Source organism: Sus scrofa, chromosome 13 (assembly GCF_000003025.6).
Source record: "Sus scrofa isolate TJ Tabasco breed Duroc chromosome 13, Sscrofa11.1, whole genome shotgun sequence".
NCBI lineage: Eukaryota > Metazoa > Chordata > Mammalia > Artiodactyla > Suidae > Sus > Sus scrofa.
The window spans coordinates 206,452,174-206,475,643 of record NC_010455.5 but is presented as its reverse complement, the minus strand read 5'-3'; the positions used below and the strand labels follow the sequence as shown (position 1 = coordinate 206,475,643).

The 23,470-nt window shown below is 60.5% G+C and overlaps 1 protein-coding gene across 1 annotated transcript; it reads left to right on the top strand.

The window, feature by feature from the left end:
* Nucleotides 9,842–20,949, top strand: SIK1 (salt inducible kinase 1). Its single transcript, XM_021071058.1, has 14 exons — nt 9,842–9,970; nt 10,384–10,554; nt 10,971–11,087; nt 13,532–13,595; nt 13,886–14,047; nt 14,157–14,281; nt 14,371–14,494; nt 15,083–15,306; nt 15,511–15,666; nt 16,092–16,214; nt 16,343–16,559; nt 17,057–17,332; nt 17,988–18,219; nt 18,607–20,949. The coding sequence occupies exons 2-14, from the start codon at nt 10,399–10,401 to the stop codon at nt 18,992–18,994; spliced, it is 2,364 nt and encodes a 787-aa protein (XP_020926717.1). The 5' UTR covers nt 9,842–9,970; nt 10,384–10,398; the 3' UTR covers nt 18,995–20,949.

The following is a 23,470-nucleotide window of genomic DNA, read 5'->3' as shown; positions in this document are numbered from 1 at the left end:
GACATTGAGGTTGTGTGCATGTCTTGGCTCTTGTGAATAGGGCTGCAATGAACATAGGGGCACAGGTAGGTTTTGTCTTTTGTCTTTTTAAGGCCGCACCTGTGGCATCTGGAGGTTCCCCGGCTAGGGGTCTAATTGGAGCTGCACCTGCAACCTACACCACAGCTCACGGCAACATGTAGGTTTTGAATTAGATATACACCCAGGAGTGGTTTTGCGGCATCATATGGCAACAATATCCTTAGTTTTCTGAGGAAGCTCCATACTGTTTTCCATAGTGGCTCTATAGAGTCTTATTCATATTTCTTGTAATGGTCATCTATGTATTGTTATCAAGAAAAGAAGTTTTAAAATTCCAGATGCCTTAATGTGCACTAATTTTTGATTGAAACTAATATAGAAGAAACGTCTTTGGAAATCCAAGATGTGATAACAGTGCCTACGGAGACCACAACACCTACCCAGAGTTCAAGCAGTAGAACAGCTTAAATTTGGTAACAACGCTCTAACTGGCCAGCGTCTCCGGTAGAACCAGAGGAACAGGCAAGCGCCCTGGGGAGCCGGGCAGACCGGGCTCTGCTGTGCTGGGACCTCGGGGTCCGGGAACCCCTCCCCACCGCCCTGTGTCTTTCCCTGTTTATCCTCATCTGTGAATGTTTGAACTGGGAGATGATCACCGGCTGAGAGGTCCGGGGCCGGGAGCCTGCCTGACCTGCTCTGGGTCACCCCGCAGGTCGCAGGTTACTCTGTGAGGCTCCTGGTGGGGCTTGGGGGTGGGGAGGGGGTACAGGGAACAAGGAGCCCACTGTGAGCCCACACACACACACGCAGACACGCCCTGCACAGATTCCCATCACAAGACACACAAGCGTGCCACACGTGCCACACGCACACCCTCCCCCATGACACACAGGCACAGACACACAGGCCGGAGGGAGCAGCCTTGCAGGTCTGGAGGCGGCCGCACCCACCCAGAGAGCTCGGGCTGCCTCGGTGCCAGAGGGGCCTCTGGTTTGTAAGGACGAGGCTGGAGGGCTCCGGAGGTGGGCCTGGGATGCTTCTGGTCCTTGTTGGACCCTTGGATCTGGCTTTAAAAAAAAAGCTCGTTTCCTTGCGTAAAATACACATACATAACGTGTCCCCTTTTAACCATTTTTAAGTGCACGGTGCCATGGGTCACCCAGTCCCCCGCTGCCCACCTTTCACCACCATCTCCTCCTGAACTTCTACTTCACCCCAAATGGAAACTCTGTCCCCACCAAACACGAACGCCTGACCCCACCCCACAACCACAGTCGCCCTGACTGTGAACGGGACACGCCAGGAATCTGCAAGGAGAGTCAATGGAACATTTGTCTTTTCGAGCTTGGCTTTCGTCATTTGCGGGAATGTCCCCCAGCTTCGGCCGGGTTGTCGCATGAGGCAGAATTTCCTTCCTCCTTAAGGATGACGAGAACCCCGTTGTGTGGACGGGCCACACGGGGTCACCCACTGAGGGACACTGGGGCCGCGCCCACCTTTCGGCCGCTGTACGAAGCCGCTCTGCACACGGGAGCGCAGGCATCGGCTCTAGTCCCCGCTCTCACTTCTCTCGGGTTTGCACCCTCGCATAGACGCCCTGGGTCACAGGGAGCCTCTAGGTTTAACCTGTGAGAAGCGGCCCCACTGTCCGCAGCGGCTGCGTCGCTTTGGGTTCCCACCGACAGTGAGCAGGACTCCTCGTCAGTTCGCCTCCTCACCAACTCTGGCTGTGTTCTGGGGTGTGTGTGTGTGTGTGTGTGTGTGTGTTTAAAACAATGCACGTCCAAATGGGTGTGAAGGGGTATTTTGAGAGGGGTGAAGGGAGCTCCCTGGTGGTCTAGTGGTTAGGACTCAGCACGTTCACTGCTGCGGCCTGTGTGCAATCCCTGGTCTGGGAGCGGAGAGCCCACCTCAAGGCGCTGTACCCGTGGCCAAGATAAAATAAAACGGAGATGAGACAGCGGGAGGGCCTCCTAGGACCAGGGTGGCGCCCTTACGCACCGGGTCTGGGCTGGCCTTGCCTGTCACCACCTCCCTGTTCAGGGGACTCCTGGCTGCCCCTGCCCTGGCCTGGGCTTCTCCCCAGAGCTGGGAGTGTGGCCAGAGTGGGAATTCCAGGGTCCAAGGACTTGCCCCCCACCCCATCCTGCCCAGGCCTCCTCCCAGGAGGTCGGCTTCTTCCCGAGGGCGCGGGCGTCTCTGTGATGTGCGTTCTAGCTCCGCCCCGGCGCAGATGCAGTTATGTCCATAAACCAGCAAAGAGACAGACAGCGGCGAGGCCCGGCCCTCGGCTTGTCCTGGGAAGAGGGCCACACGCAGTGGATGAGAGACTGAGGCCCAGGCAATATGCTGCCACCTGGGTGTCCCAGAGGGGCAGCGGGAGCGGGGCTGGAGCTGGCTTCAGAGTCAACAGAGCCCAACTCTCCTGCCACCAGATGCGGCGATGCTGGCCAGTGCCCAGTCCCAGAGCAGCTCCGCGGGCTGCCATGGGCAAGGAGGGTGTCAGGTCAGCCTGGGCCCCGCGTGTCTCTGCAGGCCTGGACGGGGGCTGGGCTCTCCCCAGGGCGTGGGGGCGCCTGGACGCCCCTCTGTCCCAATCGAGCAACGCTGAAGCGGCCTGGGTAACCAGCCTCGGCGCTTCCTCTATGCGCTTAGTGCTTTAGCTTTTGGATCCTAGGTAGACCACGACCTCGTGTCGTCACACACCATCTCAAGGCTGCTGTCAAACGAGGGGAAACAGAAGGGGGCCTGAGGCATCCTCGTGCACCTGACAACGTCCTGAGAAAACGGGGGCAGAACCGGCTGGTTCGGGGATCTGAGACTCTGGTGCTTCCCATCCCAGGGGCTGGGTCTGGAAACCCGGCCTGTTGACTTCTGGTCTGTGGCTTATTTGTGAGAAGAAGGGTCTGGAAATCTCCTCCCAGGCCTTGGGGGTGACCCAGAGATGCCTGGCCTAGAGGCAGGGCTGCGTGGACCTTCTTCCTGGTCGAGGCATCAAACTCCCGCCTGTTCTGAGGAGTTGGGGACTGGGCTGTGTGCACACCCAGAGTGGGCTTTTTCCCACCCAACTTTCATCCTCTCCCATTTAGCGGGAGATGCTTGCTGGAGAGTGGCCTACTAAAGCCACCGCACCTTGTCGCACTTCGTCCATGTCCTCTCCTTTGCCCGGCTCATGAGTCGTCACACTCCATCTGCCAGGTGGCTGCTTGGTCTGGGGACGAGTTTATGGTCTTTATTATTAGTTGATGCCAGTGGCGTTTTCTCCTCTTCATGACGTCAGGTCCATGCGTTTTCGTTTTAAACAACACAATACCCCAAACCATGGAAACCAGGGCAGAAAGCACGAAAACACCTTTGCAGGCTGTAGCAAAAAAAAGCCCGATGCTCAGTCCTCCTGGGTAATCAGAGGCTTCCGCGTCACCCTGGCAACCAGGGATGAGGGCTCTTGTTCTCCACCGCCTGCACCCCTGCAGGGTTGGCCTGAGCCCGCAGGTCCCCAGGGCCGCCCGGGAGCCCCTCGGTTTCTGAGATTCTGCTCTTGATCTCCAGGGACCGTCTTCCTCCCGGGGCGGCACGGTCCTGAGCAGGCTGGGCCAGGCATCTGACCTTGACCCCGGAGGCCTCTCAGCCAGCCACATCATCTCCAAGCAAGTGCCCCCCAGGATGTGTGAGCAACGACTTGTCAGAGGGACCAAAACATCAGCAAGGGGAGGGGACCATGAGGGGTGAACGAGGGGATGGGACAGCGCTTCCACCCCGCGGGCCCGGGCGGGCCTCTGATGATGGCCTAACGACCCGCCGGGATGCTTCTGACATGGGTTGGTGAAAAGGCAGGATGAACCTCGTGCACGGAAGGGCCTCCTCGCCGCGTTATGAAAGGCCTGGATGGAAACGGCAACCATCGCAGCACCGCCGGGCTTTTCGGTTTTGTCTTTACTTCTTTCTTACTTTGTTCTCTTTCTAGGGCCCCACCTGCCGCATGTGGAGGCTCCCAGGCTCGGGGTGGAATCAGAGCTGCAGCTGCCAGCCTGCACCCCAGCCACAGCCACGCGGGATCTGAGCTGCATCTGTGACCGACACCACAGCTCACGGCAATGCCGGGTCCCTCACCCCACGGAGTGAGGCCGGGGAGCAAACCCATCTCCTCGCGGACACGGTGCTGGGTTCTTCGCCCACTGAGCCGCCACGGGAACGCCATCTTTACTCATTTCTCTGTTTTCTAAATTTTCTGCTGAGGTTTTCTATGGATTTTTATGCTTAGGAAAAACAAAGTGCTTTATGAGAAAAGAGTGATGTGCTCAGAGAGCATTTGTCTGGTTCCATCCTGATGATGCTGAAACTCACCGGGAACCATCTAGAAGCTGCAGGAGTTCCCAGGTGGTGCAGAGGGTTAAGGATCCAGTGTTGTCACTGCTGTGGCGCGGGTTCGATCCCTGGCCCAGGAAATTCCACATGCTATGGACATGGCCGGAAAAAAAAAAAAAAAGAAAGAAAGAGCTGGGGCCCTGGTCCTTGTCACGGCCTGTCCCTCCCTCCGCTCACCCAGGAACCTGCTCCCAAACAGGGGGTCCTGCCCCTCGTCCTCAGGGTCCGAGCTGGCCATCAGGACCTGTCCCCGTTCCTGTCCCCACTCCCTCCTCCCGGCTTGGTGGCCACACCGGAGATCTGGCTTGCTGCCAGTTTTCATCCCAAACTCCTCCCCATCCTCCCCTCTTTCCCCCACATGGTCCTTGTCTGACGATGCCCCAACCCCGCGAAGCCAGATCCCACTTTTGCCACATCATCCGGGGGCCTCCAGGGACAGAGGTCCCAGCCCTCTGGGCGGCTGTTTGTAAAGGGAGGTTTGACCGTGCGGTGCTTCTGCCATCCCGCTGTTCCCGCTCAGAGACGGCCAGGGTCTCCTCCACACACGCCCACCCCCGCCCCCAGCTGGTCCCCCTCTGCCTTCGCCGGCGGAGACGGCTGGAGCCCCGTGGAAGGCCATGTCCCCTGCCGAGCTGCTCGGTTCCGTCCCTGTGTTTTGTCTTCTGCCCAGCAGCTGCCTGCTGGAAGCATCCCAGCCATCGACCTGTCTTCATTGTCTGTCCCCTTAGCTGGATGAGGCCTCTGGAGAAGGCGTCTTGTCGCCCTCCTACTGTTCCCACGGCCTCAGCAGCGCATGGCACGCAGCAGGTGCTTCACGAGGCTGGGTGGACGCCGGCGGGGGAAGCCCTTGGCCCTGGCCCGCCAGGAGGTCTCACCTCTCTCTGACCCGGCCCCTCCTGTCCTGCTGTCCCTACTAGCTGCCTGCCTGTCGCAAAGCTCACGCATGCTCAGCGGCGGCCCAGCCGAGTTCTTGCAAAGAGTAGAAGTTCGCCTATTTGTGGAATGAGTGAAGAGTGATGCAAGCGACCGAGTTGGACGCGGGGGGGGGGGGGGGGCCACGGACAGGTAGGGGAGGGCTCTGCTCAGCCCCGGCAGGAGGCCCCACGGCCCCACACTGGGCTCCTGGGCCTCCTCCCCGTGTGCCGGGGCCAGCCCACCCCGGGGGCTCCGCTCTGCCTCCCCTGACCGCCCCAAACGGCCCTAAAACAGTGGGGAAAAGGCAGGCATTTCCTGCTGCCGCTTCCTTCCACCTGAGGATCGCGGTTTGCCCCCGGGGAGGGGGGCCCTCGGGGCCCGTGATCACCCCACAGGAATCTGGCTTTTCTCATCCAGTCCCCCGCAGGTGTGTAGCCTTCACATGGGCCCTGGCTGACCCTCACCTGCGGCCCCACCTCCAGTCACCGTAGGACCACTGTCCTCGGAACCCAGCTCAGGGAGACAGATGCCCCAAGGCCTGGTGAGCCCCCAGACGCCAGATCCGTCACGGCCACCCCATTAGCACACCTGCTTCCTTGCTGGTGACAGGAAAACAGCCATGGGAAGAGAAAGTCTAGGGCTTTGGGGTCCTTTGGGGTCCTGCTGGTGCGATCAAGAGACCCAAGGGGTTGGAAACCTGCCCGGCCATCCCAGGCCGCCTCTCCAGGTCCCCCGGCCCACGCTGCAGGCCCGATGTCCCCAGGACTCCTTCCCTCCCAGCCTGCGGGGGCCTGGAATGAGGCACCTGCCCCCGCCCCTCAGTCACGGGAGCGGTGGTATCAGAGCAGAAGCCATCGGAGGCTGGTACTCCTGGCTGTGTGGCTGGCTGGCTCACCCCGGCCCCTGAGCTTCCTCCCACCTGCCGGCCCCCAGGCCGGGGGCTGGATCTCCCAGACCCGGTGCACACAGGTCTCTTAGCATGTCTGTGTCAGGCTCTGCAAACACAAGGGCAGCAGACGGGACCGGGGCCACCCTAGTGCTGCTGGGGGTGGTGGGTCTTATTTTCTCAAACCTGAAAGTCACTGGGCTGATGCCTTCAATAAACCACACAAAACCAGATGAAACAAAGCTGGGAGAAGGGCCTTGGGCATCTCGGAGGAGGAACCCAAGAAAGGAAAGTACCTCGTCTTACTGTTGGGGACCATGGGGGAGCCACCTGGACAGAGGCGCCAGCACGCCCCCACCTTCATTCACGAAGGGGAGCAGGCCCAGGACACCCACTGGGGACAGGCTGGAGCCCCTCTGCCTGTGTCAGTGCGGCTTCCCAGCCCCACTCCCCACATTTATTCACTTGTCCGCCCCTAGGGTGCCCGGCCAGGAGCCCAGGAAGGTAGGAGACCCACTTCCTGCTGAGGGGGGCCGCAGGCTGGCCATCTCGAAGAGGCAAGGTGGCGTCCAGAAACACGGCAGTTCGAAGACGGGCTTAAGACATTCCAAAAGGAAGAGAAATCCGACTCAGGGTTCCTCCCAAAGTGCAGTGACCCACACACACGCACGCGCCCCGAGCACCATTCTTGCAGAATCTGGGAGACTCTCCCATCGTGTGCGTGGAGAACTCACTCCTCAAGTTGTTTGCTTACATCTGTAGAAGGACACACGTATTTTCTCCTCATCCCTTGTCCAAAGCACAGAAGACTAGAAATCTGACAAGAAATCAAGCATTCCGGAAGGAATTAGAGCCTTCAGAGGCCAAGGATACCAGCAGCAACTAAGGTCACTTAGAAACAGAGGCTTGTCTGTGGCACCTTCATGGAGGTGCCAGGAGGAGCCCCACTGTGGGCGATGACAGCCTTTTTGAGACCGGTTTCTCCCTGCCCTGCCTGCGGGCTCCCCACCCAAGGGTCAGATGGCGGGGGCTCAGGAACTGCTGTGAGCCGGGCCAAGCACACCTGCGTCCAGGGGCCTTGGGGAAGGCAGCCTTGGCTCCTGGGTGGCAGTTTTTATTCTGCGCTGACAAAATGTTTCCAAAACAGCCAGCCGGGTGTTTGCAAACACCTCAGGCTAGATCTGGGGCGTTTGGGGGGGGCCGCGGAGTGGGTGGAGGAGCCAGTCTCCTGGGTGTCACCTGGACGAACCAAGGAAAGCCGAGAAATGACAGAATGCAGGACGGTAGGCAGTGCACTCGGGTCCCGGGTGTCATCTTCTCCTAGGAAGAGACAGACGAGTGGGGTGCCGGGACCCCAGAAGGGGAGGGAAGCAGCCGTACACTGTTCAGCAGGAAGGAAGTCAAAATGGCCCTCCAGCTTCTCGGGGTGGATAAACCTGGGACGGAAAATGAAGGCACCTCTGAAAGACTAAAGAAACCTCGGGGACTATTCGTGTCCTTGAAAGGCCATTCAGAACAAGTTCAACCCACAAGCAACTGCCCAAGCAGAGGGTGATGGGAAATATTTGGCCAGGAGGGCAACCGGGCACCAGGAGAAGCAGTGGGAGTGCCAACCAGTGCCCTGGCAGGGCAGCTGCCCACGCCACGCGGAAGCCTCCCAAGAAGGTGTCTAAGTTTTGTACCCACTTTGATTCATTCTTTTTTTTTTTTTTTGTCTTTTGTCTTTTTAGGGCACCTGCAGTATATGGAGGTTCCCAGGCTGGGGGTCGAATCAGAGCTGTAGCTGCTGGCCTACCCTGCAGCCACAGCAAAGCGGGATCCGAGCCGCATCTGTGACCTACACCACAGCTCACAGCAACACCGGATCCTTAACTCACTGAGTGAGGCCAGGGATCGAACCCGTGTCCTCATGGATACTACTCAGGTTCATTAACCACCGAGCCACATGGGAACTCCCACTCTGACTGATGCTTGTTTCCCACCCCCTTCTCTTAAGTGGTCTTTTTATTTAACACGAGGGGATGTGATTCTAAGCTGGAGGCAGAATTTAACTCTCATGATGCTGCCTCCCTAACATTTAGGAAATACGGTTGGCCACACTCTCTGTCATCCCTCAGGAAACATTTCCTTTTCTGGTGAGGATGAAGGAACGTGAAGTGAGCCGTGAGGCCGCTGGATACCCCACATCTGCTGCCGGGTGGGGACGAGGCTGTGGGCACCGGGGTCTGGAGGGCAAAGTCCCCACTCCTGCAGCCCTGGGCAGATGGCGCTGTGGATCGGGCAGCAGGCAGAGGAAACTGAGGCCAGGGGACCTGCAGGGTCCAGGCTCGCCAGGGATGAGGCTCTTGCTCTTGCCCCTGTCTGTCGGCCGTCTTGGGAGGGGCTGCTCCTCCCAGGGACAGGGCTCTTTTGCCACCTGTATACAGAGCACCTGGACGCTCGTCAAAGGGCCGACCTTTACTGAGGGTATTGTGACTGGGTTTCGCAAATCTCCGGCCCCAGGAACGGGAAGACCTTGAGTGGAGTCCCTTCGCATCCGTCCTCCGGCCATCCCAGAAGCCAGCCCTTGGGGACTTTCCTCCTCTCTCCAGCCTGCGGGTTCTTCCACCAAAGGGAGGAGCTTCACGGCAAAGAACTGCCTGCAGTCATCAGCTGGCTTCTGACCCACAGGCTGGACAGAGAATGAGCTGAGCAGGCGGCTGAGCCACTCCCCTGGCCCGCCTGGGGTGGGGCGAGGCAAGGCGGGAGGACAGACAACTAACAGCGTTCCCCTGCCCCCAGCCCAGGGGCTCAGTCGCAGCCCCCATGACACTCTGATGCACCAGGGGAGCTTGCAGAGATGCAGATCACGAGTCCCCTGTTGAAGTCTCTAACTAGCTAAACAACTAGGATTCCTAACTGGAGTTGGGCTGCCCAGGTCCTCCATGTACGTAGCTGCCACCCTCTGGAGGGCAGCCAATTTGGGGTGTGGGAGCTGGCCTGCTCTCACCTGCACCCTGTGCCGGATCTGCGAGTCTGTGAGGTTTCCCAGGCCCCACCCAGTACTTCCCCTAATAGGCTCCAAGGCCTTGTCTCTATTATTTCCGACAGAAAATGGGGGACACATGAGATCCCCATCCGGCTAATGGCGACCCTCGAGTAGGGGTCCAGCAGGACGCCGCCGCCACTGTGCTGCACGTCAGAGGGTTTTGGCACCGCGCTAGAACCGACCCTGTTGGGAGGGTCCCCGCACACGCGGGCAGGAGGCAGGGTGGCGCCCGGGGATGGAAGGGTTAAGCCGCCCGCAGCGCCCGCGATGTCCGGTAGGGGGCGCGCGCCGGCGGGAACGCGGGCGCGGGCTGGCGAGCTTCGGGCGGCCGGCGCCCCTGACGTCACCGCCCCGCGGTCGCCAAGGCGACGGCCTCATCAGCGCGCGCGTCAGAGCCGCCAGTCTCTTGGCAACCGCCCGATCTCCCGCTCTCCCTCCTCCTGGCGCTCGGCCGCGCGTCGCTCTGGCGTCAAAAGGACGTCAATGGGGATGTATCAATCCGGCGGCGGCGGCGTGGGCGGGGCCGCCGTGGGCGGGGCCGGCGACGTGGGGGCGTGGCGGGGGCGGGCCCGGCGGGCGGGGCGCGCGGCGCGTGCGGCCGGAGAGCGCCGCGCCGGGCTCAGAGCTGACATGCGGCGCGGCCCGGGCGGCGGGCGGCCGAGCAGCGGGCGGCCGGGCAGCGCAAGTGGCCGAGCGGGCAGCAGGGGCCGCGGGGCGAGCGGCGTCCCGGCCTCGGCGCTCCGAGGGCGTCGGAGGTGAGGCGCAGCCCGCCGGGCGGGCGGCCGCCGCGGGGCTCGGAGCTGCGGGCTCCGGCGGCCCCGCAGGTGCGCGCGCGGGGGCGCGGGCCGGGGCGCCGTCGCCGGCCTCCCCTTTGTTGTGCGGCGGCTGGCAGCCGGGCTTCGAGGTTCGGGATGGAGCCGACCACGGTCGGCGGGCGGGTCCGCGACCCCCGGGGGGGGCTTGGAACCCGGAGCCCGAGCGGGGCGGCCGGCCGGCTTGGGAGCGGGGCGCACGTCCCGCGGGGCTCCAGGATCGGGGGTCGCGGTGGAGCTGATCGCCGGCGGGGGCGGGTGGCGGCGAGCGGCGGCGCGTCCGCGCGCCCCGCGGGCTGGGGGCTCCGGGGGTCGGTCGGCCAGCGCCGAGCTGAGCGGAGCGCGCTCCCCCCCAGGTGCGGCCCGGAGCCATGGTGATCATGTCGGAGTTGAGCGCGGCCCCCGCGGGCTCGGGCCAGGGCCAGCAGAAGCCCCTCCGGGTGGGCTTTTACGACATCGAGCGGACCCTGGGCAAGGGCAACTTCGCGGTGGTGAAGCTGGCCCGGCATCGAGTCACCAAAACCCAGGTGCGTGTGGCGGCGGGACCCGGGGTGGACGCTGCCCCCTGGGGCCGGGAGCTGGTGGATTCCCTCCCTGCCTGTGGGGTCCTTCGTCCTGAGGTCTGAATGCTGACAGTTCTCAGTTTGATGAAGAGAAAAAAAGCTTTATGTTATGATTATGCGTAATTTGTATGAATATTGGGGGCAGCAAAGAGAATAATGATCCAGAGCTGGAGCCAGCAAGGACGAGGCATTTATTGAACTTTGACTTTTTAAGTAATATTAATGATTACTTCAGTTATTTTCCTCCCCGAACTTTTTGTGACCTTTGGGGAGGCAAAGTGTTTTAGAAATTAACCCACAAAAAGTGAAATGTGTAAATTAGCTTAAGGGAGAAGGTTTTTTTTAAGACAAAACTTCCTTTATCTTTTAAAAAACTCTAGGTTGCAATAAAAATAATCGACAAAACACGATTAGATTCAAGCAATTTGGAGAAAATATATCGTGAGGTTCAGATCATGAAGCTTCTGAATCATCCTCATATCGTAAAGCTTTATCAGGTAAGGACTCAGGTTTGCCTGTCACTGTGACTTCTGCCAAGTGTATCATTTTCAAATTTTCATCAACTTAAGCCTCCAGTTCTGGAAGGCTGTCTCTCCTTGGGTGTACGTGGGAGTCGGGGTTGCTTGTAGAAGGGAGAGAGATTGATTTTTGTAAGCTGGGCAATTATTTTCTTGCTTTTCGGATCATACTTCAGATCTGCTTCATTAAACTTTTATTTAGTGTCGTCGTTCATTCCGGTTTTAAACCCGCGGAGGTCGGTTGTTCATTTACTATGAAAACAAACGAGCAGATCTCTGTACCGCCGTAAGCCAGCCCTGCCTTGAGGGTGGAAGGACCAATTGGAGTGAAACTGGGCACTTCCACCTTAGCAGATAATTATTAAACGGTAAAACCAGTCGCTCTTACCCGTTTTTGGAAACTTATTTTTGCAAAGGCAGCAGTGAGCAGTCGTCCTGTTTCAGCTCTTCCATTGAACAAGGAGCGATGAAATACTTTGGCGGGGGTGAGAGCAGGGATCTTGCCACCTAAGCCACGTTAAGAACGTGCCTCGCTCACCCTGCCTGTTTTTTGCTTTGCTTTGTGACTTTATTTTTGTTCTCCCGTCGAAACTAATAAATGATATCTTTGGCACCTACATGCTGATTTAATTAGGACAGCAAAGCCGTCTCTCCCTTAGCCGATCTCTTCTGCAGAAAGAACTCAGATCTTCTTGCAGGAGGATACATTCTTGTCAGATGCTCAGGATCTCACCCAGTTGTGTTGGGTTTAAGTTCCTTTTGATTCTCACGAACCCCTGGGGTCCGCGGTGAATATGGATGGGCCAGTGGGGGTGTGTGTGTGTGTGGTGTGTGCGTGGGGTGTGTGTGCACACGCGCGCCCCTCGTAAGGCAAGGTGTACGGTGTGGTAGGAGAGAGGCTTGTGATGCAAACCCCATGCCCAGAGGCTCCCGTGCGCAGTTCCCGTGAAGGTGGGAGAGTCACGGGGCTTGTGTTCCCCTAATGACAGTTTACTCAGCGTCGCTAAGGGCCCAGCTCGAGTCACGTGCACTCTGGCTCATGTTTTGTTTCTGTTGTCATTTCTGAGTCGTGAGGCCGAGAGAAGCTGTTTCCTCCGCGGTCCCTGATGGCCGTGCCCGGGCAGCGTCCCTGGCCCGTTTCCGCAGGACTGGGCTCAAGCCCGCCTGCCTTGGCCTTGGCTGGGGATGGGGGCGGCGGGGCCGAGTGGCCCCCCCTGTCCTCCGCTGGCCCTTTGCTGGAGTGGCCCCGTACGCCAGACGCCTTGCCCGCGGGCTGGACGTTGGAGGTCTTTTCTGGGGGTGAGTTTCCTTATCGCCCCCTGCGCTGCTGTAAGTGTTTGCAGACAGGGTTCAAACGGGGGAGCCGGGACTGTTGCGGGTCTGGTTCTGACCCCAGTGTCTAGTTGTCATCCAGCTGGCTCAGGCCCCAGAACCTCGGTGAGACGCTTCAGTGCTTCCCTTGAAGTGCGTTTTTTTTTTAAACTGAAAACACGTGGCCGCCCCATTCTTGATCCGGCTCATTTTTAAGCGGAGGAAGAGGATGCTGGTCCACGCCGCCGGCCGTACCACACACGTCGCGGGCAAGGGCGGTTGAAACTGTAGCGCCGCTGCCCTGGGTTCACTTTTCTTGTTAGATAGATGGCTCTCAGCAGCTGTCTTTCAAGTGCCTTTTAAAGGAGTAACTACGTTTTGAACCCTGAAGAGATCTTTGCCTGTAAGGATGTTTCCTCTGTGTGTCTCTCTGAAATATTTTGAAATGAGTTTGTTTGACTCCTTTCGGGCCCAAAGATTCGAATCCGACCTTGTTTCTTAATGAGGTGTGTTTTTAACTCTTAAAAAACACGCCGAGGTCTCCATCCGTACGTGAACAGTCAAGGTGTATTTGACCTCGACGCTGGCTGTTGACACGTGGCAAGTGCTTGGCCATACCCAGAGCAGGGCTCTGCAGCTTACCTGGCAAGGCTGGCTTCCCACGGCCTCGGGAGCAAGTCAGTCATGCGCCTGGCAGGGGGGCATGTTACCTGTTACTCAGCCCAGGCTGGCGGGGGGGCTTGACGAGTCCGTCGCCTGCTGGGCTTCTAGAAGAACCCTGGCGACCCGTTTTCCTTCTGCGGTTTGCAGTCTTCACTCGGCGTGAGGCCAGTGAGTTAAAAATGTGGTGGAGGAGACGTTCCTGGCGAGCAGAGCTGGGTCCGGACGGATGGGTGAATGGACACCTCGTCCCCGATGCGCAGAGCGTTTTCTGAATCGGAGTCCCCTTGGTCGGTTCGATTCTTGTCGTGGAAGTTTTTCTCTTCTTTCTCTTTTTGAAACAACACACGCGCTCTGGAGAAGTGACACATTGACGGGGGTCAAGGGGCCGATTTCTGCCGTGGGTATGTTCCCTTTGCGTCCGGTTCAATGGCAGGTCTCTGTTTTTTCAGGTCATGGAAACTAAGGACATGCTATACATCGTCACTGAATTCGCGAAGAACGGAGAAATGTTCGGTAAGCCACGCTGGGTTTTGTTTTTGTTGTAAAATTTTGGCCACACCCGCGGCATGTGAATGTTCCCGGGCCAGGAATCCAGGCTGCACCACAGCAGTGATCTGAGCCACTGCAGGGACGGTGCCGGATCCTTAACCCGCCGAGCCACACGGGAACTCCGCCACGCGGGTGTTTAATGCCTGTGGAAAAGAAATGGTGCCAACTGGTCAGGAATCGCCCCGTGTTGGGTCTGCCCAGCCTTCTGTAGGACCGGGAGTCTGGGGTCCCAGCTTCGTCGTGTCCCTCCTCAGATTACTTGACGTCGCACGGGCACCTGAGCGAGAGTGAAGCCCGCAAGAAGTTCTGGCAGATTCTGTCGGCCGTGGAGTACTGCCACAGCCACCACATCGTCCACCGGGACCTCAAGACCGAGAACCTGCTGCTGGACGGCAACATGGACATCAAGCTGGCAGGTGCGGGGCCAGGAGCGTGCCCTCGCCCTGCAGGAGGGGCCCGGTGCCTGCGAAACCGGGGCCCTGCCGTGCCCACCGGCACTTCATCGCCTGTTTCCTTGTCTCTCAGATTTCGGGTTTGGGAACTTCTACAAGTCAGGAGAGCCCCTGTCCACGTGGTGTGGGAGCCCCCCCTACGCAGCCCCCGAAGTCTTTGAGGGGAAGGAGTACGAAGGCCCCCAGCTGGACATCTGGGTAGGACCTGCGCGCACCGCCCGGGCGGGGCGGGGGCCGGGCGGGAGCAGCAGGTGCGGGCGCTGACCCCGTCTGTCTGTCCTCCTCAGAGCCTGGGTGTCGTGCTGTACGTCCTTGTCTGCGGCTCCCTCCCCTTCGACGGGCCCAGCCTGCCGGCGCTGCGGCAGCGGGTGCTCGAGGGCCGCTTCCGCATCCCCTTCTTCATGTCTCGAGGTAGGAGCCGTCGGGTGCGCTGCCGGGACTGTTGGGTAACCCGGGACGCGCGCTTTGGGGGAGGAATAGGAATTCATTTCCTGAAACGCCTGCTTGACCGTCTTCTGAGTCGGGCCTGGGAGCCAGCGCCCTGTCACCGAGGGGCGTTGGCTGGATGCCTATGGGGGAAGCCCCACCCTCTGGCTCTTTCCTCGGTGCCCTGCTTCTCGGGCGGGCGGTGCCTGGGTGCCTGCTGAGGGCCCACCGCCAGCGCTCGGGGCGCATCCACCGGGCCTCACCTGCTCCACACCTGTGCGTCTCTTCCCCTCTGGAAGGTGTTTGACCGCTGCCCGCTCTCACACATGGCCATAGCAGGTGGTCCTCAGCCTGCTGGACATCAGGCCCGTGTCCCCCAGGGACCCGACCCCTTGGTGGGTGGCTCTCCTGGGCGGCAGGTCTGAGCCGACACCCAGGCCTCGGCATTCTTAGGGGCGGTCGCTTGTCCGCTGGCCGTGTGCCGGGAGCTGCATCCCCTGCGGGGCCCGGGCGGGCGGTGGGAACCGTGTGCAGGCCGCCTGCGTGGACTCAGCGCGCCTCCCTCATCCCCAGACTGTGAGACGCTGATCCGCCGCATGCTGGTGGTGGACCCTGCCAAGCGCATCAGCATGGCCCAGATCCGGCAGCACCGCTGGATGCAGGCCGACCCCTCCCTGCTGCCGCCGGCCTGTCCGGCCTTCTCCCTGCTCAGCTACAACTCCAGCCTGGGCGACTACGACGAGCAGGCGCTGGCCATCATGCAGGCGCTGGGCGTGGACCGGCAGAGGACCGTGGAGGTGAGCCCGCCCGCTGCTCTACCGGGGAGGGCGCCCCTTCCCGGGGTGGTGGGACGGGCCAGCAGATGCTCGCCAGCCGGGTTAAAACGGGAGCCCGGCTGATGCCAGGGCCGCTCGTCCCACGGCAGGGCCTTCTCGGCCACCCCAGGACAACCCTGGGAGCGGCCCTCCGCGACCCGCCCTGACCCCGCCCTCTGCCCCCAGTCCCTGCACAGCAGCAGCTACAACCACTTCGCGGCCATCTATTACCTCCTCCTGGAGCGGCTGAGGGAGCACCGGCTGGCCCAGCCGCCCGCCCGCCCCGGCCCCGCGCGCCAGCCCCCGCAGCGGCCCAGGAGCACCGACCTCAGTGCATTCGAGGTGAGGGGGGAGCGCCTTCTGTGCCCACCCCCGGCTCTGCCTTGGACATGTCCCCAAGTTAGGAACCCCCTGCACAGACACGCCTGGGAGGGGGCCTAGGTCGCATCCCCCACCCATTAGGCGGTGAGTGGTTCCCGGGAGCCGCAGACGAGGCTGCGTGGGGAACAGGGTGCCAAGGGCTCCGCCGGGGGAGGGGGCGGGTCTGCCCAGTGGCCCTTGTTCCTTATCTGGTGCTGCCTCTCGGCTCCTCCTGGTCCCCCCACATAGTGAGGCCTCGGACGGGGTGCCGCACGGGTCCTGGGCCTGGTGGCTAGTGGCTGAGGCCCGTAGTCAGAGGGAGGCCCCCTCCTCTGTCCCTCCACGCTGCCTGCCGCTGTCCCCTGAGCCACTGCCCTCATGGCCCCCGTACGTCTGCCGGCCCCCAGGTGCCCCAGGAAGGCTTGCCCGGGGCTGCTTTCCGCTCGTCCCTGCTGTGCGCGCAGGCCCAGACCTTGGGGCCATCTCTGCTGTCGCCCGAAGTGGACTGGGACCTTCACAGCTCCTTGCAGGTGTGTGAGCGCCTCGCTGGGCCGTGTCCGGGGGCGGGGGCTCGCCTGGTTCCCTGGGGTGGGGACATTCCTGCGCCGGGCCTCGCGGAGCACAGGCTCACCGCTCTGTCTGTGTCTGGGCCCTGCAGCCCTTGCTCTTCCCCGTGGACGCCAGCTGCAGCGGTGCGTTCCGGCACCGCTCCGTCTCCCCCAGCAGCCTGCTGGACACGGCCATCAGTGAGGAGGCCAGGCCGGGCCCGGGCCTGGAGGAGGAGCAGGACGTGCAGAAGCCCCCGCCTGGCAGCACGGGCCGGAGGCACACGCTGGCCGAGGTCTCCACCTGCTTCTCCCCGTGCGCCCCCCCGTGTAAGTGTCCCTGTGGGACAGGAACGTGGCCCAGTGGTGGGCTTGTGGTCCCGCTGTGATGGGCAGCCTCTCCTGATGACAGTTCTCTGGCATTGGCATTTGTAGAATGCCCGAGCCCACGTGGACCACAGTCAGGGCTCATGCTCTGGCTCTTTGGTGGCTCTTGAGTAGCAGGGACAGCCTGGGATCTAGTGGCTCTCAGGAACGGGGAGGGCATGTCCTCAGCCCAGGCCCCTCTGTGTCCCGGATCTAAGCCCCAGCAGTCAGCCGTAGCCGCCCCGCGAGGTGCTGGCCCTCAAGGCCCCCGGACTGTGGTGACCCGGTGGCCATCACAGGCTTCCACCCCCGGAGTTGAGGGTAGAGCTGGGAGGGCCACTGACTGGGTCAAGGGCCATCTGAGGGCCCGGGAGATGCCACAGCAGGCTGGAAGCCCCAGAGTCCTGGGTACAGAGCCCTCGGGGGCGCAAAGGCCTCACCAGTGCCTGCCGGTCCCATAGGTATTGTCGTCTCCCCATCCGTGGCCAATCCTTCTGAAGGCACCAGCTCCGACAGCTGTCTGACCTCTGCCGGCGACGGCCCAGCTGGGCTCAGTGGACACTTGGCTGCTCAGGGCCTGCTGGGCGTCTGCTCCCCGTTCAGACTGGCCTCGCCGCTCCTGGGGGCCCAGTCCGCCACCCCTGTGCTGCAGGCGCAGGGGGCCCTGGGAGGTGCCGCCCTGCTCCCCGTCAGCTTCCAGGAGGGCCGGAGGGCATCAGACACCTCGCTCACTCAAGGTAACTTCTTTCACGCCCGCTTCCACCTGCTCTGGGAGAGGCTGTGTGTGCCCTGGGCCATGGCTCTGTCCTTAGTGGCAGGTGGTGTCCCCCGGCCCCAGCTGGTCCTGGTGGAGCAGCAGTGCTTCCTGGGTAGCTGGAGGTGTTGCCCAGATTTTGATGTCCTGCCTTCTGGGACAGACTCTCACGGCCTCGGGTGGCTGGTCCTAAAAGCCCACAAGCCGCTCGGCTGCCAGGCAGCAGCTCCCGACCTGGAGGAGGGGCGGGTTGGGGGGCAGCCGCTATGCAGACGGCCCGCACCTATGTGCCCGGGCTCTCCCACTCCCTCCCAGGCTGTGCCGCCCCCACCCCCTCGGTCCTGAGGCCCCCGTCGGGCCCTTTTCTGAAGGGTCCCACTGCCCGGTGTGTGGGTCGGAGCTGCTCCTCCAACCTAGACCGAGGATGCTGCCCCCGCTGGGACGGGCGCTCTTGGGAGGCTGTGGATGGAGTGACCACAGCGCACCCTTGACCCTGTGGGAGGGCACGCGGGCCCCTCGTCCTGCCACCTTCACGCCCCTCGGCCCCGCGACTCCACCCCCACTGTCTGCGAGCAGCGACAGGCCGTTGGTCGTGGGTGGGGACGGGTCCGGATTCATCTCCGTTTGCCTCTCCCCAGGCCTGAAAGCCTTTCGGCAGCAGCTGAGGAAGAACACGAGGGCCAAAGGGTTTCTGGGGCTGAACAAGATCAAGGGGCTGGCTCGCCAGGTGTGCCAGCCCTCCTCTGGCCGGACAGCGCGGGGCGGCCCGAGCGCCTTCCCGCTGCCTGCGCAGAGCACAGGCCCGCCGGGCGGCGTGGCCAGCGGCGGGGAGGGCAGGAGTCTCCTGAAGGAGGTGCTGCACCAGCAGAGGTACGGGCGCAGGGTGCCAGGGCGGGGCTGCCTCTGCCCCCTGAGCGCCCCTTCTCCATGTAGCCAGCCTCGGGGGAGCTCTGTGCGCTCCTGCCGGAGGTGGTGGTGCAGGTGGGGCGCGTCAGCCCGCAGGGGGTCGGGGGGGCCTCCAGTGGAAATGTCACATCTGGCCGGCAGCTCTGAGTGGCTCCGCCAGCGGGACGGGGACGGGACCGGGATGGAGACGTCAGGAATTGCTCAGGGGCTTAGTCACACCCAGCCTCATGCCTTCCGAGCAGCCCAGCGGGCGTCCCCGGCGGGGCGGAAACCCGATAGTGTGTGAGCCTGGCGCGGGAGGGGCGCGGCAGGCAGCACTGACCTGCTCTCCCTGTTCCTCCGTCCGGCCAGGTTGCTCCAGTTACAGCACCACACGGCGGCCCCACCCAGCTGCCAGCACGCGCCACCGCCGCCGCCCCCGGGCCCCCTGGTCCTCGGCCCCTGCGACGGCACCCTCCTCGTGTCCGGACTGCAGAAGGAGCTGGGGCTGGGGCCCTGCCCGCTGCTGCCGCCCCACCTGCTCCAGGCCGGGGTCTCCCCGGTGGCATCGGCCGCCCAGCTGCTGGACACCCACCTGCGCATCAGCAGCCCCCCGGCCCCTGTGCCCGCTGCGGCCGCCCCCCAGCCCTGCTTCACCATGCTGCCCCCGAGCTTTGCGCCCACGGGGCTGCCCCAGGGGGACTGTGAGATGGAGGACCTGACGTCGGGAACACTGGGCACCTTCGTCCTGGTGCAGTGAGGGACCGGCCGGGCAGCCGACTTCTCCAAGCAATAATTTCAGCGTATGTGAAGACGTCTCCGGACTCAAAGCCAACAACGTTCCAGAAGCGAAACAAGCAATACGTTTGGTGTTTTGGCTTTTTAGTTTATTTTTGTTTTACTCTGACCTTGCACTGAGCACCTGCGACTCCAAGTAGGGACTAGAAACTTTTGCTGAAGAAAAATAATAATCCAGGGGCGTGACGTTGGGAGGGTGGACGGGACGGGTTGGGGGGCAGTGGGGTGAGCGCCCAGGTCGCGGTCGGGGTCCCAGGGAGGGGCGCGGGGGGGCTTGCCTCCAGGAAACCAAGGTGGGAGCCACGCTCCATGGGAGCCAGGGGGCGCGTCCCCGGTGGGGGTGTGTGTGTGTGTGTGTGTGTGTGTGTGTGGTGTGTGTGTGTGTTGAGTGGGGGTTTTTGGTTAACAGTTCTCCACTTCCTGAAACATTTACGCTTCACTTGAAAACTGTGAACTTTCTGCTTTACATGTCGAGTTTTTGAAAAGCTCTCCATCCAGCTCACGGGAAGATACTCTCCAAGGTCTTGGAATCTCTGCCCTGAGATCAGAGCCCAGAGGGTAGTTTTTCTTATTTTAGAGAAGACGTTCTATAAACTGCTTGGTTTTCCGGGATGCTTTGGAGGGTCCCAGAGGCGCCTGGGCGGGGCGGGGCGGCAGCTCCCCTGTCACCCGCAGCCCCGGGGCACCCTCGTGGGAGCCGGGGAAGTTTCTTCTCCTGTACCTCTAATTTCCGCTGCTAATTAAGTTTTTATGCATTTCATTATCAGGGTCCAAAAAGAACAGCTGACTCGGGTGGGGTTATGTGCAATATATACGGGGCGGTTCTGGGCGGGGGTGGGGGTGGGGGGCGCCGGCCCACCTCGTCCAGGCCCCGCGCTCGGTGGGCTTTCGTTTTAGGAAGATGAAATGAGAGGTCAGGTCAGTGCTGTTCAAGCTTTGTTCCTTTTTAAAGCCAACACTGTACATGTATATAGATAGACAAACATACACTACTTATTTTTTATATTTTTTGCTACATTGTTGTGTTCCTGGTTTGAATTTCCCTCTCTGGTAACGTGACAAAGTGCCGGCACCAGGTCCGCGTGGAGGCGGGGCTGGGCAGCTGGAGACAGGTGAGCTCACCTGGCAGGTGAGCTCAGGTGGTGGCTCCGTGGAACCGAGGGACTGCTGCTGCCGCCGCTGTGGCCGGTCCACGCCGCCCCTCTACCAACCAGGTGCCTTCAGCGGACGTCGGCTCTCGCCACCCACAGTGTTAGGCCCAGGTGGCGCCGACCCGGGAAGGTGGCATCTGTAGAAGCCAAAGATTGTCATGCCCCCAGGGGCCGGGAGGCTGCCCCACGCCGTGTTTGCCTGGCTCTGCTGCTGCTGCTGTATGGCTGTTTCCAGGATTGGGACAGAGGACAAGCCTGGCGCCTGGCCACCAAGAAGTCCCCAAGGCCTCCCAAGACTCGCAGGGAAGGTGTGGGCCGGGAGAGCCCCAGAGCCCCGGGGGCGCCGACCTCAGCCTTCACCTTGAGGGAGGCGCTGTGGACCCCTCGAGGCCGCCTCCCTCCTTGACGCGTCTGTCCTAACGCCATCGATCAAAGGCCTCAGAACCGTGACAAGCACTTTACTCTCACGCGGTTTTCTCTGTCACCGTCAGTCGCGTTCCGTGTCGTCCGGTGTGTGCCACGCGTGTGCCATAGATTTCTGGGCAGCGCCGTTCCGCAGACTGAGCGCGGGGGCCTGTCCCCAGGCACCACACCGTCTGAGATGTACATAGTTTGGGTTGCCTTTTTTTTTTTTTTTTTTTTTACCATAACTGAATTATTTTATTTCGTATGTTAACATGAGAAACGTATGCCAAATGATTAGTGGACGTATGTTTTTTAATTTAATATTTAAATAAAACTTTTGGGGGAAAACCCTTGACTTCCTCCCTGGGTGTTTTGCTGTGGGAGCGCCTACCTTCCGAGCCGTTTCTCCCAGGTTCCATGAGGTCCAGGTCTTAGAGGAGAGAGTGGGATGACACCTGCTCCTGGGGTCAGCCGAGCCACAGGAACAAGCCCTCAGCTGGTAGGAGCAGTGGGGTGCTCGGTAGTCCTGTCTGGGGCAGGGGGCCCGCAGGCGCCCAGACCTCCCCCAGGGAAGGCAGGCACCACTGGATGTCTTAGCCCAGCTTTGTTTTCAGCTGGCCTCACCTCCCCAGGCACCATTCAGCTGTCACTCTTTCCCCCGCAATGTTCTCCAAGTCCACCTATAAATCAAGGTTTTGGAAGAATCTCACGGGCAAACTATTCTATAGTCTTAAAAAAAAATTATTACCACTTTTGGCCACCCTGCAGCATGCAGAAGTTCTGGGATCCGGGTTTAACCCTGTGCCACAGCATTGACTGCCAGATTCCTAACCCACTGAGCCACCAGGGAACTCCCTTCCTGGTCATTTAAAGCTGTCCTCACCACCTTCTAGCAGTAGGGCAGAGGTGACTGCTAACACAACAAAGCATTCTCTTCATTTTGATGCCTGGCAAATATTTTTTGTAAAAACATTTTTTTTTTTTTGGCTGTGGGGTGAGGTCTCAGTTCCCAGACTAGGGTTTGAACCCAGGCCATAGCAATGAAAGTGCTGACTCCTAAGCACTAGACCCCCTGCAATAAATCCTCGAGCCTCTTCACACCCGTTAGAATGGCCATTAGCCAAAGAAGGGAGTGTCGGAAGGGATAAGCCATGAGACCCTGCTGTAGAGCACAGGGAATTAGATCTCATCATTTGTGATGGAGGGTGATGTGAAAAAGAGAATGTGTATAAATGTAAAACTTGGTTGCACAGCAGAAATCGACAGAACATTGTAAACCCACCGTAATAAAAATTTAAAAAAAAAAGTGTTCGCAAGGATGCAGGGATCGGAACACTTGAAGGTTCCTTGTGGGAAACCGGTATTTTAGTTCCTCAGAAAGTAGAACAACTACCATGTGCTCTAGCAGTGCCACTTCTGGGTGGAGACCCCAAGGAACTGAAAGCAGGGCCTCTCACAGATGTTTGCACCCCCACATTCATAGCAGCGTATTGACAACAAAGAGTCGAAGCCACCGTGTCCGTCAGTGGATGACGGATGAACAAAATATGGTCCAGCCATGTGATGGAGTATTATTCAGCCTTAAAAAAGGAAGGGCATTCTGACACCTGCTGTGACATGGATGGACCTGGAGGACCTTATGCCCAGTGATGCCAGCCAGTCACAGAAGGACAAATACTGTGGGCCACTAACATGAGGTCCCTGGAGGAGTCGGATCCCTAGAGACAGAAAGCAGGAATGCGGGCACCAGGGGCTGGGGGAGGGGAGGGAGGATGAGTGTGAGTCGGGGCAGCGTTTCCGTTTGGAGAAGATGGAAAGTTCTAGAGACGGGTAGTGATGAAGTTTGCACAATGGGAGTGTACCCAACGCCACTGACATGTACACTTCAGCATGGCTAAGATGGTACATTTTATGTGTATTTCTCCAAACTGAAAAGAAAAAAAGATGCTTTCAGGAGGTGATGCTGAGAGATGGACCACAGCTTCCTCCAGGGACAAGAGATGAGCGCCGTGAGGGGGCGGCTGTAGAGACTGACTCAGGGTGTTTCCACACATTCTGGGAACACCAGTGTGTGTTGCTTAAATGCCAAGCCCTTCCGACCGCCCCCAGGGCTGAGAGGCGAGGGGCCTCGTGGCCGTGGGAAGGAGGTCCGCAAACAGCTCCTTATTTTCTGGGGCGCCTAGGCAGGTTCGGGGGCTCGCTGCTGAGCAGAGGAGCTTAAATCAGGAGCTGTGGTTCACAGCGAGGCTGGCGTCTGACAGGAGGGCGGGTCAGACGTGCCTCTAGGGGAGACTGGCAACTCCAAGGGGACCCCTGCTCAGGCCTCCCTCAGGCGTGGCCCACGGAGCTGGCGCTGCACCCCTGGCACCTCTGACTCCTTCACCTGGGATGGGGCTGGCTTGGCTGCCAAACTCAGGCTCTGCGGCTTTACCATCCAGAAGACTAAAGAGAACTCCCGAATCCAGGTGACTTTGGGATGGAGAGCCTTGTGAACCAGGAAGAACCCTGTGTCGACACCTTTCGATACGTTTGGCTTTTGTGTGTGTGTCATGTTGGCATCCTGGCATGCGTGTATCTTGGCTCCGCAGCCAGACGTTCAGCTTCTTGCGGGCACCACGCATCTCAGCCCAGGGCGGTGGTCCTGAGCGCGCCCTCACCACGCGTCTCACCCCAGGGCGGTGGTCCTGAGCGCGCCTCCGTGGAGTGAGCCCCAGCTCTCAGCCGGCGGGTGATGTGCCGTCATCATTATTATTACCATTGCCGTTGTTGTTGTTATCAAGTGGCACGTTCTAGAATTCCCAGGTTGGAGATTGGAGTCCCACTCAGGGAGCCCTGGAGAGACCCCACAGGGCATTAGAACTCCGTCCTGGGCTCTGGATCTG